Source organism: Mobula birostris, chromosome 14 (genome assembly GCF_030028105.1).
Source record: "Mobula birostris isolate sMobBir1 chromosome 14, sMobBir1.hap1, whole genome shotgun sequence".
Classification (NCBI taxonomy): domain Eukaryota; kingdom Metazoa; phylum Chordata; class Chondrichthyes; order Myliobatiformes; family Myliobatidae; genus Mobula; species Mobula birostris.
The window spans coordinates 66,295,990-66,312,438 of NC_092383.1; the positions used below are offsets into that span (position 1 = coordinate 66,295,990).

General features: G+C 38.0%; 1 protein-coding gene across 4 annotated transcripts in view; it reads right to left on the reverse strand.

Moving 5' to 3' along the window:
* inavab (innate immunity activator b) overlaps positions 1-16,449 on the reverse strand; it is an 82,258-nt gene that overhangs the window by 18,065 nt on the left and 47,744 nt on the right. For all 4 annotated transcript variants that reach the window (XM_072277765.1, XM_072277767.1, XM_072277764.1 and 1 more), the window contains 4 exons: positions 16,232-16,354; positions 14,550-14,775; positions 8,079-8,114; positions 6,615-6,876 (listed from right to left, as the gene is read on the reverse strand). In XM_072277765.1, the coding sequence (XP_072133866.1) occupies positions 6,615-6,876; positions 8,079-8,114; positions 14,550-14,775; positions 16,232-16,354 (647 nt within the window). The remainder of the gene's footprint in view (positions 1-6,614; positions 6,877-8,078; positions 8,115-14,549; positions 14,776-16,231; positions 16,355-16,449) is intronic.

Genomic DNA, 16,449 nt, shown 5'->3' on the forward strand with positions numbered 1-16,449 from the left:
ATGCTGGAGGAACTCAGCAGGTCAGGCAGCATCTATGGAGAAAAATAAAAGAGTCGATGTTTCAGGCTGAGACCCTTCATCAGGACTGCAAAGGAAGGGGGCAGAAACCAGAATAAGGCATGGGGAGGGAAAGGAGATAGGTGACACCCGGTGAGGAGGAAGGTAGGTGGGTGGGGGGTGGGGGTGTGATGAAAAACTGAGGTGATAGGCGGAAGAGATAAAGGACTGAAGAAGGAATCTCATTGGAGGGGAGAGAGGACTATGGCAGAAAGTTAAGGAGGGGGCACTAGATGGAAGTGATAGGCAGGTGAGGATGATACAAAGTATAAGATGAGAGCCAGAATGGGGAATGGAAAAAGAGAGGTGAGGAAAGGGAGAGAAACTTCTAGTGCTGTAGAAATTCCAGATAGATGGAGATCTGGAACTTTGTTGCCACTTCTTTCGGGGATTTCCACTGCTCCTCTGCCAAAATCAGAAATTATTGACATACTGTATATTTTTGATCGGGCGGGGGGGTGGTGGTGGGGAACTACTACATTTGAAGCAAGTCACTGCAAGTTCTGAATCGTATATTGCAAAAACTTAATTCATCCCGCAAAATTGTCTGTAATGTCAAACTGGAGAATGGAGTCATGATATGAATCAATAAATACTGAGCCTCAAATGACTTGTGCAGCAATGCCAGGCCCAAAAAAAAACTAATAATTCAATGGAAAAATAAATACTAAGTAACTGCTTAAGTAAAGTTGTTACCGAGGTACTTTCCACATTAGTTAGCACAGCAGCATAGTTGTTAGCATAACACTTTACATTGCAGGTGACCTGGGTTCAATTCCCACCACTGCCTGTAAGGAGTTTGTATGTTCTTCCCGTGACTGCGTGTGCTTCCTCTGGGTGCTCCGGTTTCGTCCCACAGTCCAAAGACGTACTGGTTGGTAGGTTAATTGGTTATTGTACATTGTTCCCTGATTAGGCTAGGGTTAAATCAGGGCATTGTTGAGCACTGTGGCTCAAAAGGGCCAGAGGGCCCATTCCACACTGTATCTCAAAAAATAAGTTAATAAGTTAATTAACTTAATCTATATGTCTGCTGAACTGACTTCAGAGCTATATTCCATGCTCTACCTAGTTTTCTGGTTCATAATTCACAAGTATGCTTCTCACAGGTTCCACTAGAATATATGATGACAAGTCATGCTGTCAAACATGCAAAACTGGTTCACGTTTAAAGAACAAGTAGACCTTGTCAGTTCAGACAGAAACTAAGAATATGCCTTAGTTTCTATTTTGGCTTTGTCTGTTGTCAGACAAATTTGATGCAGTTCCTCCAGCACCTGGGCATTTATTTCTGATTTCAAAAGTGTGGTCTAACTGAACTATCAGTGAACATCAATGGGTGAGAGTAACAAGTATGAACAGTAGGTTATTACCTCGAAGAGTAGGGCACATCAGAGCTTCAATTTTTGAAAATATTTGTTCTATCTAATGTCATAGTAGTTGTTAGATAGATTAAGTTTAAAGTTGCAAAATTGAGAGTTTCAAAAGTAATGTGTTAATCTGAAGTCTAAAGTATCAAGCTACAGGTATAAAAGAAAAGTACTAAAATTAGTAGTCTAGCTCATAGATAATTAATTTAGGTAGTGTAGACAGTGGTGTATTTATGGCAATAATAAGGGGAGAAGGAAAAGTTATTTGCAACAAAGAAATGAAAGCAAAGTAAGACTGTAGCTAGTAATAATCCACAATAAGACCTAGGCTAAGATAATTAGCTTTTAGATAGAAACAAGTGTTTTCACCAACTACTTGTCAGTGGTTCTCATGTGTTTTCGGCTCGTGACCCACTTGTGACTTTCATTTACCTCTGAGCCCCCACCCTCCATGGTTTCTGTTAATTGCTGATTTTTTTTCAGTTAACTGTACTAATAATTCAAATATACAATCAATACTTATGTTTTAACAGGTTATTATATGTTAAATATAATGTTACAGGTGTATATGAAAAATAAAACTATTTCAAAGCTCTGAATAGGATACATTATTCATAATATACATACTGATAAAGAATCTAGTGCATTCCCAGCGTGGATGATGAATAAGCTCTTATCAAGGTTCTAGCCGGGTACAGGTATTGATTTTAACCGACGTTTCAATGACAAACTCTGCCATCTTCATCAGGGATGACGTTTGGGCATGTCTAGTCCAGTGGTGTTTATACCCCCGTCGTCCATCCCTCCTGGATGGTTAGTCCACATCAAATGCTTCTTCAGTTATGTCGATGACACCTTTGTAGTGTGGCCTCATGGACTCCAGGCACTCCAACAGTTCAACAACCATCTGAACAGCCTACATCCCAAACATTCAATTTAGAATGGAGATGTAGAAGAAAGATTGACTCCCATTCCTAGATGTTCTAATATGATAAACTGGACAAGGTGTCTATCGGAAACCCATTCACATGGACTTATACCTCAACAATAACAACCACCTTCATGCCTCCCAACATAGAGCAGTTCTTTCTACTTTGACTAACCGTATGAAAACTATTTCAGACACAGAGGATCTCCACGAGGAAATAAAATGATTACGTACAACATTCCTACAGAATGGCTACAAAGTGAAGTAAATCAATTGGGCCCTTAAAGGGGCCAACAGAAAAACGGGGAAACCTAACAATGAGGAGGAACCCGTCGCTACTCCTTGTTTTCTATATATTTCCTTGGTTTTTGGAAGGATTCTGAAGAAATATCGGATTAATATCATCCACAAACCCGTAAGAAAGCTCAGTCCACAACTTATGCGGTCCAAAGATGACCAGGGACTCAGGTCGGCTAGCGTTTACAGGATTCCCTGTGAATGCGGAGCAGTGTATATTGGGCAGATGGGATGCACGGTGGCAACATGCATCAACGAGAACAGGAGGTGTATCAATTTGGGTTACCTGGAAAATTGGCAGTAGTAGAACATTGGATTCGCAATGGCTAGAGGATGGATTTTGACCGCACAAAACTACTGTGCCATGCAATTGGCTTTTGGGACTACCCGGTGAAGGAAGCCATTGAAATAAAGCTAGAGAAAAAGAATTTTAACAAAGATGAAAGTCTCGCTTTAAGTAAGAACTGGAATTTGATTGTGAACAAGGTGGGACAGCAGAAACCTGATTGGATGAGGACTAACCAATCAGGAGGGATGAATGACAGAGGTATAAATACCACCGGACTAGACAAGCCAAGTCATCATTACTGATGAAGATGGTAGAGTTTGCCATCGAAACGTTGGTTAAAATCAATACCTGTACCAGACTGGAAGCCCGAGAAGAGTTTATTCATCATATACATACTATTCTTCCAACCAGCAATGAAAAAGCCTACTTTAGGTTGTTACTTTGGGTATTTAATGAGATCCTTGTGACTGATGCAAACTAGCAAGTTTTTGAATATCTAGTTACAACTTGGTTAAAGATAACTGAAGATAACCTCCCTTCACAACATCAAGACCGGTTTGATAGCAGTTGAAGAGCTTGACTAAAACCACATTCAACTAGGTTACAGATGGGAAATCTAATTAAAAACAACTTTGTTTTCTCCCAGAAACTTATTTTGAATATCACTAGTTATTAATAGATAACCAGAAATTTTGCTTGAAGTGGTTATAACCCCTGCAGCTCAATAGGACATTCTTGCAATGAGGTGTCAACAGCATTCTCATTCACCCCAAATGGATCCACCATCCAATCTCGAATATGTATCTCCAGCAGGACTCTGACCAAAATTCCATATCAGTGTGAAATTGTTTCAAATGAATCAAGATATACAATCAGATCACCATCTTGCAATTCTATTTTAAGAGTGGCCAGAGAAGGAAATCGTATAAACTCCCCATGTCCAATATTGCTGCTGAAAAGTTTGAGTTTTCCAAGGAAAGCGATAGCAGGCTCTTTGCATGATATGAGATTATAGTTTTCTTTCTTGTAACTGTTTGCTTAATATATCAGTTTTTCAAATATATATGACAGGTAAAATGTGTCTGACTTAGCAGCGATAATCTGTTCTCAAAGCTGCTTATCACTTAGAAGTGCTACAATACTATCCCAAAGTACAACTAAGTGATGAAATCAAAAACCATCCGCCCACTGTATGCATTTAGTAGCCATTCAAAATCTTCTTCGTTTTCCTCACAAAGTTGTTGAAAAAGACTATCTTGAAGTGCATTTGATTTGATAAGTTGACAGCCATTATTACATCAGCAAGGGTCACATGCAAACGTCCTCCCAATTTTTTTGCAACAAGTGCGGATGGTGGATGCCACAGTGTATGCAAATAAGCGTCAGGCACAGCATTCTTTAAACGAGCAATGAATCCCCTGTATCTTCCTACCATCGAAGCAGCACCACCAGATACACAAGCCAATATATTTCGCAGCGGAATATTGTTTTCCAAGAAATAGCTCTTGACTTCTTCAAAAGTAATTTCACCCTCGGTACCTCGCTGCAGAAAGCATTTTCTCACTGGCCTGATCATTATACAAAGACTTAACATACGTCATCAGAAGTGCTTACTCTATAATCAGTAGATTGAGGTGGATGCGGAGCGGTGTTAGCAGGCTGTCCTGCAGAGTGTGAACGGTGATTCGTGTGAGGTCAAGCAGGAGCAGAGATAACAACTGACGTGCCGCACCCCCCTCCCACACGCACAGCTGTTTTGCTTCCTCATTTGCATCTTCTAGCATATATTCCCATTCATTTCATTGAGGGTTCCAATTAAATTGCACACATACAGTTTATTCACTTATTTTCACTTATCATGGCCCGTTTAGAAAATCCAGTGGCCCCCAATTCCTTTCTTTTTACTTGTGACCCCTACAAAATTCAGTTTGGCTGCCCCGGGGGACCACATGGCCAACACTGAGAACTACTGATCTAGAGAATATAGAATCTAGAAGTATAATTGTGTCACAAGATAATAAAGGGATGGTATGGGTGATCTTAATGGAAAAAAATGTGACAAGAGAAAGTAAGGTAAGGAATTCAATGATATTGTTACTAAAAGTAAATGTGTGTATGTGTGAGAGAGTGTGACAGAGAGAGAGTGTGTGTGTGTGAGAGAGAGAGATGAAGCATTCAATGCATTAGATGTTATTCAAGCAGTTCAAAGTCATTTTTACTTTCAATAGAAGAAAGCCTTTCAACCCATTGAACCTTTGTTGGCTCATTGCAATTCCATCAGACCCATTATCCTAATGCTCCACATTGCCCTGTTATATATATTCTCTCTGGATTGATTGTCTTTCCACCACCTCAACAGGTGATTTCCAAATCAACATGCTCTCTGCGTAATAAAAGTTTTCTCTCGTGTTTTGCTTGTACCTATATCTAAAATTTTAAACCTATGCCCCCGATGCCTAGAACCATCTGCCAAAGGAACAAAGTTTCTCTGTGTTTACCCTCTCGAAACAAGCGATAATCTTACACATCTGTATTCAATCTCCCCTCAGTTGTTTTTGTTGCAAGTAAGACAACATCAAGGAGCATTTGAAGTTTTCACTCTGAGAGACAAAGAGAACAAATCATACTACAATGGTAAGGGAAAACCAGAAGACTGTCTTGAATGATACTGGGGCATGTTACAGACAGTTGATAAGGATGTAGTGTCTCAGAGGAAAAGACATAATAGTTCAGATTACTTCAGGTACTACTGTTAAGGAAAGGTTACATAACTTACTAGTTTAGAGTCATGGAGTCAAAGAGTCATATGCTACAAAGAATTATACATCTATGCTGACCATCAAGCATCTATTGTTGCTAATCTGATTATTAATATTACTTATTTATGTAAATAAAATACTTATTTCATTTGATATTGTGCTAATAATTTCCAAAACAATTGAAAGGAAAAATATTTCATTAAAAAATTAAAAATTCCAATTTGTAGATGATGGACAGCTCCAGATAGACATTGAACATTACAAAACAAAAAGCTAGAGGCCTTTGGGGGATATTTTAGCTATTTTCCAGATCTTTGATAAGACATAGAAGCAGGGATTTGGCACTTCGTAATATTCATAACATGGATATGTTTTTTTTACATAAGCACCATTTTTCTGCTCTGAACCCAGATCACTTGATTTGCATGCAAACCAAAAATCTGTTGAGCTCTTTCCCAAGTACTTTCACTGATTGAACATCCATGGGGAAGAGAACTCCAAAGAGTGCAGCCATCTCCTGGCTAGAGAAATTTGTTCTCATCTCAGTTTGGCAAGGCTGACCTCTTCTGCAGACGGTGATCTCTGGTTCTGTAAATGCTACGCGGGGTAACAGTTAATCTGCATCTAACCATCAAGCCCTGTAAGCATTTTGAATGTTTCAACGAGATAACATCTCATTATTCTGCACTATAAAGAAAAAAACGCTGTGCCCGCTTAATCTTTTTATCAGCCAATCCCTCATCCCAGGAATCAATCCAGCAACCCAGTTTGATACGGGATTTTCAATTCATGTTCCAATGTTTCTCTTGCACAATCAGAAAATCAAAAGTGTTGATAATTTGAGGAACTCTGCCAAAAACTTTAAAAGCACTCACATTGAGATGACTGGCAAATAAATACAAGCTACTGTATACCTTGTCTTGCAATTTAAAGATGAACGTCTTTTCATTTTCTCATATGGTTCATCCAGATTAGATTCTGCCCAGGCTCTGTCCATGATGGGCGATCTGTCATAGTCACTGCCCTGATAACAGCCTGGAGCAAGTCCTTCCAGACTTCCGGGTGGAGCTGGTCTGCTGGACTGTAGAAGAGCCAGTGGTGAGTTACTCCTCTGCACTTCATGAGTAGCTGACAAGAATTCTGTCGATGAACAATGGCTGTGGATCTGTCTTACATCTGCAGAAATCAAACAATGGAGGAAAAAAAAACAGATATTTAAGAAAATATTCCCTTCTGGTCAAATGATTTGTATTTATTGATTCATGAGGTGTTGACATCAACAGCAAGTTCTGAATTTAATGTCCACCCTGATTACTCCTGGGTTGAATTACTATTTAGGACAACTTCAAGGACGGGTCAAGTGAAGCATGGATTGGACCAGGTAAGTATGGTAGGTTGTACGAGGTGATTTATAAGTTTGCGGCTTAAGGTAGAAGGACAATTTTAGAAAATCTAGCACATTTATTTTTCAACATAGTCCCCTCCTACATGTACACACTTAGTCCAGCGGTCGTGGAGCATACGGATCCCTTCTTTGTAGAAGTGGTCCACAGCAGGGGTGATTGAGAAGTTCGTGGCCTAGGGTAGAAGGAGATGAGTTATACAGCTCTCGTTACATGCAAGTGCAGTTCAACTCTTTGAGTAAAAATGCAGAAAGTTTGAAGTTAATAACTCATCTCCTTCTACCCTAGGCCACGAACTTCTCTATCACCCCTGCTGCGGACCACTTCTACAAAGAAGGAATCTATATGCTCCACGACCGCTGGACTAAGAGTGTACATGTAGGAGGGGACTATGTTGAAAGTGTATAAATGTAGGAAAAATAAACATGCTAGGTTTTCTAAAAGTGACTCCTTCTACCTTAGGCCATGAACTTATCAATCACCCCCATACAAAACCCTGGCAACTTGATTATCACCACGTGATAGACATGCAAAACTACTGGCAAAAACTGATCTTCACATTAAGGACCTTTGCATCTTCCAAAGGTGATAGCTCAAAAACAACATCCATCATTAACATCATCACCCTGGACATGCCTGTTGGTACAGGAAACTGAAGACACACACTCAACGTTTCAGAAACAGCTTCTTCCCCTCTGTCATCATATTTCTGAACGGACAATGAACCAACAATGATTCTGATTCTAATTTAGTTTAATTTGCAATAAATTGTTTTCAGTCTGGGAGCAAATTTTTAGACCTTTTGTGAGTTACCAGCTTGAAAAACATTCACAAAGTCACTTAAAAAATGTTTCTTATGGTGGCAAATGAGTGATGGTGAATTAGCAGTTTGTATTACATTTTGCTTACTTTCCCATTCCTCTGTTTTACTTCACAATTTGTCATCTATTTTTTCCCTTTATGTTGAGAACTTACCATCTTCCAGAGAGCTGTCATCAGATGCACTGAGTTCTAAAAATAAAACATGCATTGAGAAATGAAATTCTGACACAAGTGAATAAACTATGTAATCTTTGAATTTCTAACTTAGTCAAACAATGGAGTTAATCTGACTGTAATCTTGTAAAGCAATTCCTTCCTCACTTTTAAATAATTTTCCTCTTGTCATGTATTAGATTCACTAGAATAAACTGAATCCAATAGACACCCTACCACCATCATATTCAAACGATTGCAGGAATCCTGCTAAATTGGTGCTGCTACTTTATTATAATAAATGTCTTTGTGCTATTAGTTTGTGCATTGGTTGTGAGATGCAGAACTTGGTGGCCAAGCAGCTGTGTTTATGGTCACAAATGGAGAAGCCATGAACATTGTTATCTTGCTTACATTCATTACATGGATTTTCATCACACAAATGATGCGTTTTGATTAGGTTCTGCCACAAAAGCACATCATCTATTTTTCAATGTTTCCACAGATTTCCCTTTGTGGTTGATCCTAATCAAATGACACTGGAGAGCTATGAGGATAACCTTAGTTTCCCCTCAAGTCAACCAGTTCACAGTTACCCATCATTCACCTAAATGATTTGGAGTTGGGTCAGTGAAGCTTAACTTCAAAATTTTGTGGACAGTCTCAAAATAAGGGAAGGATTTACCAAGAGGCAATTCATGACATATATAAGAATCAATAATCAACTTCAGGTTGGGTGTATCACCGGAAATGAACTTCAGAGTCGATCTGTGAAGTTCAAAATTACAATTGCAAGTATACGCAGGTCATAAATTCATTGAAAATTAAGTGGCTTAATGGGTAAAGGGGTCTGAAAGTGTATACAGAAAGTGTGAGAAGGAAGTAATGACATTAATAAAAATTAACAAACATTGAGATTCTTTTCTGTAGTGATGCATTTGAAAACAGCAGAGACTGTTTAATTTATGGAGAACATTGGCAAGACCACATGAAAGTCTTAATCATTGTATTGTAATATGAATGTAGGAACACTTGAGAAGGTGAAAGGAAATTTACTTAGAAGTGTGTCAGGATTAAATGATTTTTCTTGTCAGGGAAGATTGAATAAGCAAGAGTGAGTGGTGACATGATAATGAATTATAATTTTTAAAAGGCAGAGCATTTTTTGTTTTTGACATTGGTTCAAATCACACAATGAAATGAAGATACACATTTAATTACAGAATATGCATTGGACCTTACAATTTTAGCTTCAATAATAACCTTAACTTCTCCTAAAGTCGCTAAGTTCAGTTATCCATCATTCACATTAATGATTTGGACTTGAGACAGTGCAGCATAACTTCAAAATAGGGGAATGCTTTACCGAGAGGCTTTGTACCAAAAGACTCTTTGAAATGAGATAACAAGGTAATGTTGTGAGGTACTTATAAGTTCATTTTTGGTCATTAGTGTAAACATAATATACAGTATTTTGGTGTCAGCATGTTGTACTCTGCTACCAAAATCCACTCCTTTGAACACAAGGCAGAAGCAGGGATGCCACTACGATGTAATGTATTTAGCACCACTGATTAGGGATAAACTTTTATGCAGAGACATTTCCACTAGCACAGTAGTTTAGTACTGAGGCAGGGTATAAATGGAAGATTATCACAAGAAACTTATTTATTCAACAAACACATGAAAATCATTGCCACAGAGAGTAATTAAAAGGATAAAGACAAGTGCATTTAATGTGAAACTGAGATTTATGAGGGAGAAAGGTATATAATTATGTATGGAATGTTAACACTATCATGAATATGTTGTCCAGAAAGGTCAGTTTCAGTGTTGTAATACTATGTAAAACTTCTTTGTGTGTTCCTTTGCTACTTTGGGAAATATTGCTTTTCCAGCTGCCAGTTCCTTGAAGAATGGGCAGAAAAATTTTCATTCATCACAACCATCAGTAGAATGAATGAAGTATAAAGAAATAATTTATGTCCTCTGCTATGATCTCTGAATGTGTGTGAATCTCTGCAAGTGATCTCCTCATGATCTTTTTAGATGTTCTTTTTAGTACCTGCTATCTAATTATGATATATATCGAGAGATTTGGTACTACTTTCAATGCTCAGTATCATACTGTGTATGACTGACAATCTGATTATTATTTTGACAGGAAAAACATAAAATAACTATTGGAGCACCAATTTTGGAATTTCAAAGCATACACTACAAAGTAGAACAATGGATAAAGTAATACTGTTTCAGAAATTATATTGGTTGTTTGGAATTGAAGCAAACACTTTGGTCAATGACAGTGGCATGTGAGCTTCTATTTGTGAAAATGGTGTTGTATTTCAGATTAATCCACTGTATTTAACTTATTGTTAGAACTAGAATTATTGAAAAGGTTCACTTCATTACAAGGCTGAATTTTATTCTAAAATGCCGCTAAATATTTGAAATCAGGTGTAATCTTCTGTTGTAATATCATTAATTTGTATAATATATTGCTGGATGTGCAACTATTAGGAACTGTAGCATTTAACCAAGCAATCTTTGCAAGTGTCTTGGTATTGAACTGGGCATAACCAGTCTGGTTGTGCCTAAGAGCAGTAGAAATGTTGTTTGTCTCATGTTTACACTAACCAGCTATTCTCTGGTAGCTTACTAAGTTAAGAAGAGAAGGATACTGAGATATATCGGAGGTGGTTGTTAGTGAAAGTAGGAAATTTGGACTCCATGGGTGAATTTGAATACTGAATGTCAGACACAATCCCTTCCAGTTTAGAAACAACACTGGTGTGCACCATGAGATGAACTGTTGGGTGATTCCGTTTAGATCATGTACAGTGGGGTAAATAGAGCTGCCCAAACTCCTGGATACCCAGTCTGAAGAATAGAAGCAGAGAAGAGAAAATTTTACAGAATGCATTCAGCTGCCAATGGAGAATGAATGGGAGAAAGGAAATTTTAAGATAATGTTGTATTTCATTTTTCAGAAAGGAAAGAATTGGAACAAAAAGTTCATAAATGAGACCCTAAGGATTCATTAGAAGCACTAAAAGACAATGCTGTCTTCTAACTATTCCACTTCTCAGAAGATTGCATTGTCTTTCAATGCTTCTCTCACAATCAGGAGGAAGGAAAATCCTGATAACATGAGAGAGGGATGGGTAGAATAGTGTTATTAGGTGTGTACATAACAAAGAACTTCAGTTCCCAGTGTGCAATGGGGGTGGTTCTCCTGGAACTGGAAGTGATGTTGGTGAGCAGGTGGCACACGCTGTTGTCGGACTGGAGCCATTACTGTAAATAATAAAATATGCTAGTGTTTTTACCCTCGCAAGTTTGTCTTTACTAAGAACAAACATAACAAGAACAAAGATAATTGTCTTCGTTGTTCTACCCATTCCTCCCCACCTTCTCTGTTACTGAATATTAACTTGTTTACTTCCTTTCTGATGAATGATCCCAGATCTGAAACACAGTCTGTGTCTTTGTTCAAAAATATTCCCTAACTTTCTGAGTGTCTCTAGTATTTTCTGTTTATGTTTCAGAGTTCCGGCATCCACGAATTTTGGAATGTTGGGTGGCAAACAGAAGGAACTATGAGCAGTGAAAGCAGAGGTAAAAGGTGGAAAAGGGAAAGGTATAATGAGCAGCAACAAGAATGGCTGAAAGAGAAAAGCATGCATCTGTGGAGTGGAAAATCGTTGCTGCAAACGGTGCATGATGAAACGGACAAGAACTGTGGATGAGATGAGCCGCATGGTGACCGGGGCAGATTCAGATACCAGCTGAATGTGTTGTACCTGGGGCCAAGCGGGATCAGTTCTGCAGATTTGCTCTACCTGGGAATGCCAAGACGCTGGTGCAAAGGTTGCAAGAGACATTTCAACTTGACCTCAATGTGCGATGTCCTTGCAAAGACCATATATTCCAAGGTGAACATAGAACCTAGTACATTACAGCATAACACAATGTAATGGCAACCTTTAAAGGTGATGCGGTTAAACCTACAAGTCATGTATTTTTGATGTCTAAGATGGGGAACTTAAAAAATCAAATCCATTATAATATGAGTATTGTTATTGTAGAACAGAAACAAGTCACACCTATGTAGGACAGATCACCAGCTTGGATTGCTAATTGTTCATCATGATAGGATCATTAAATTTGTTTCAACATAAGCAATTGCTCTAACCACAGGCTTATAGACCATTAGACATAAGACATAGGAGCAGAATTAGCATTTGGCCATTTGAAACTTCTCCAGTAGCGCAGCTAGTGGGGCTGCTGCTTCACAGTTCCAGAGGCCCTAGTTCAATCCTTACCTCAGGTGCTGCTAGTTGTGTGGAGCTGACAAGACACTCTCCCCATGATTCATAAGAACATAAGAAATAGGAGCAGGAGTAGGCCATCCGGCCCATGGAGCCTGCCCTGACATTCAATAAGATCATGGCTGATCTGTCCGTAAACTCAGCTCCATCTACCTGCCTTTTCCCCATAACCCTTAATTCCCTTACTATGTAAAAACCTATCTAACCATATCTTGAATATATTTAGTGAAGAAGCTTCAACAGCTTCCCTGGGCAGAGAATTCCACAGATTCATCACTCTGTGGGAAAAACAGTTTCTCCTCATCTCCGTCCTAAGTCTTCTCCCCTGAATCTTGAGGCAATGTCCCCTAGTTCTAGTCTCACCTACCAATGGAAAAAAACTTTCCTACTTTTATCTTATCTATCCCTTGCAAAATTTTGTATCTTTCTATAAGATCCCCTATCATTCTTCTGAATTCCAGAGACTATAGTCCCAGACGACTCAATCTCTCCTCATAGGTTAACCCCTTCATCCCTGGAATCAGGGTGCTCTAGCTTCCTTCAACATAATTGATAGGTTGATTGGCCACTGTAAGTTGACTGTGATGTGCAGGTGAGAGGTCAGATCTGAGGAGGGGGTGGCAAGTGGCGAGGGGGAGAGGTTTGAAAGAATAAATCAGGATTAGAGTAAATGAGTAGTTAGATGGTCAGTGAGGACTCCAGGGCTGACAGGCCTGTTTTGGTGTTGTGTGGCCTATGACTCTAACATTAGAAACATGTAAAAAGTCAACTCACAGTGGAGAAAAGAAGACAAAACCACCCCAAGCATGGTGTCAGATACCCAACACTAGCCAGGAAAGACAGTAATATTTCTTGGTTCACAGGAGTAGCTGGGACTTCTGGGCATCAAAAATTCTTCTGTCTGTCTTTGCACATCCTTGAATTTGCCTTCCTGAAATTCATCAACACCCAACTTTTTCCCTTAAAAGTGTGGATGTCTCATTAATCAGGCCCTTCTCAGAACTACATGGCCAGACTTAGAGAATCATGAGTCATTTAAAACATCACTAAACAAATATTTATAATTATTGTCAGCTATATGAATAACAAAAAGTCCTCAAAGTGGTTTCATTAGTCGATTGCCTTACTAAGTCCCCACTGTCTGCAAAATTGACCCTACATCTAAATAAAGGATACCTATATGAGTTCAAAATTAAGTAATCAGGACCTGGTTGACTACATATGTGCACTGAAAAAAATAAATTTTCTTCGTTTGTACACCAGTTATCCCGAACAGTGTGAAAAGTGAAGACTTTAGCTAAGCATAGAATAAAGTTTATAATGTGACAACTGCTTAATAACTAGAAAACAAAAATACTGGACACAAAGACTGCCTTGGCACCTGAATCTATATATAGCAGACAATGACAGAAGGCATTCCTTGAGGTGAAATATCAGCTTCCATTGTGTTTTATTTCTGATTGTGGGATTTGTTGATTTTGCCTTGTATCTCTAGTCAGATGTTTTCCTTTGCAAGTCAATTACAAACTAAACTGTTAATAAGCAGCTAGCAAAATATTCTAACTAGCAAGTGTAGCAATTGGCAGATATAGGACCAATTAGTTAATTGCTAGATTAATGATCATATTAACCCTGGTATGATTATTCCTATTGGAAAGCAGTTGCGTTGCAGTTGAGTTTGACTTTGGTGGGGTGAGGTACCAGAAGAATGCCATGCTTACTGAACCAAATCCCTTCCAAAGTTCAAAGACTTGAAAGGAAAATGTGAAATTAAATTGTGTTTCCAGTAGATAAAATTAGTGTTTCGGGGAATCCGTTGCTTCACAACAGAAGAAGAAATCACGTGCTTTCCAAATCTTGACCCTTGAATCCAAACAGTCACGTGGATAATGTGACGGGTATTAACATTAACTTTTTTTGATAAAGTCATAAATACCAGCTGACATCATTTTTTTTTTGCATAAAGTTTATCCAAGAGGAGCTTTGGGCGTCCCTGCCTCTTAACACAAGCCAGTTTGTATTACTATTGCCTGAGGAAAAAGCCGTTCTACTGGAATGAAGGAACGCTCTTCATCATATTTGTGGTGACAAGTAACATATTATATACTTATATTAGAGACAAGTTAAAATTGTAACTTACCTTCAACCATATTACTTAACTGTGCTGTTCTTCCACCAATTATAGCTTTACGATTATTTATAGCATTTTTGATTGCATTAAGTTTAATTTGTTCTTTTTTATAGGCATGTTTTCTTTGTTTTCTTATGTGCCTGCTTAAATTTCCTTCTTGAGAAAGGCGCTTGGCTGCCTCCACAAGCTGTAATTGCAAGGCGAAGTCTCGCTCCAGACAGTCAAGTTCAGAGTCCTAGTAAGTAACAGGCAGAATTAAAATGAACTACAGTCCAAAAATACTGTTTCCACATGAAAAACCCACATGCTTTATCCCAGAAGAAAACTGCTCCTTTACCTCTTTTCTTCACACTATTCATGGACCGAAACAGTTCTTCCAGATGAAAAATACTTCTGTGAATTTGTATATCCTAGTCGATATGATATTGTGTGCATAGGATTGTTACTATAGAAACATGAAGAATTGTTTGGTATTTTCTCTAACTAAGCTGTGTTCTGATTTTCTGATAACGTTGGCCTTAAGAGGTACAACCATTTGCAAAAATTTTAAGTTTAAGTTACAATCTGGCATCAGAACAACCAAGATGAAAATGAAAATGCGGGTGAGTATTACAATATTAAAAACTGGATAACATGTTAATGAACCAGTGGAATCTCTTGTTATTCTCCCAACCTCATCTTAGCCTCACCATGGCTCCAAACTATCTTGGAAAACCTGACATATTTTGTACTTTTCTGTGAAGTAGGAAAGCACTTACAGATAAAAACTGTTTTCCTTTGCAAACAACTTAGAGATAAACAGAGCCAAAGAAAGATACAGCTAAATTGTAATTGTACAAATTCTCATTACATCAATGAAATTAATTGGGATCTTGGCTTTATATAAATCAGACACAAGGTCCAATTTTGTTGACCAACATTCTGCTCCTTAAGAAAGACTGTGGAAGTCAAATAGGAATTTGTTATATATATATATATATATATATAGCCAGCAAAGCCCTGACCCTCATCTTTGCCAGTTGTAAAAGGTATAATGTCATTCAGTGGTTTGTAGGTATCTCTGACCTTTGGAGATATTTAATAATAATTAGGCAGTTTTTCAAAATATAAACAAAGTTAACTAGGAATTCTTAAAATGCATATTAATAATTAAAAACATTAAAGTAAAACAATAAATTTAAACAAGCAATCTACCTTTACCTTTGAATTTCAAGCTAGTACAGGAATTATTCAAATATGTCAATAAGATTTGGACTCTAAGTTTGACAGAACTTACATTGCAGAACAATGTATTTAAGTGGTTAAGTAGGAAAACTAGTAAGAACTGTCCGTGGGTTTCCTTGCTTTTGCATGTTACATAGATATGTTTTCAATAAAGTTAAAGCAAACTCTTGAATTCAAAAATTTGTTAACTGATTAATTATTGCCTGGATTTGACCATTGCATTTAGTTAGTTTTATCGTGCATCCTTATGCCATAACAAAGATACAAAATGGAAATCATTTCTCAAACAAACTAGGCCAATTTATGCAGACCATTTGTACTTCCAAAACAACATTAGCATTGGTATTAAAGTGCAGGAGAATTTTCTTTATTTGAACCACCCCGCAATTTTTCACAAAAGGACAGCATATAATGTAATGCAGTTTTGTGAAGAAATAGCAGCTGATCTTAAGCGGAATGCAGTCTACCTCTCCTTTGCAAGCAATTGTCTGTTCATCCAGCTGAAAGGCTGTACCAATACGTCGGCGGACACTGGGTGTTTCTTCTCCTTCGGCTAAAGGATACTCTTTTGGCAAATATCCTGTCAATTCCTAACGACAAAGCAAAATGAAGCATACATTGATGAAGTTAGCTGCTAATGACTAGTACTTATATCATTAATAAACATTGAATATAAAAAGTCCTC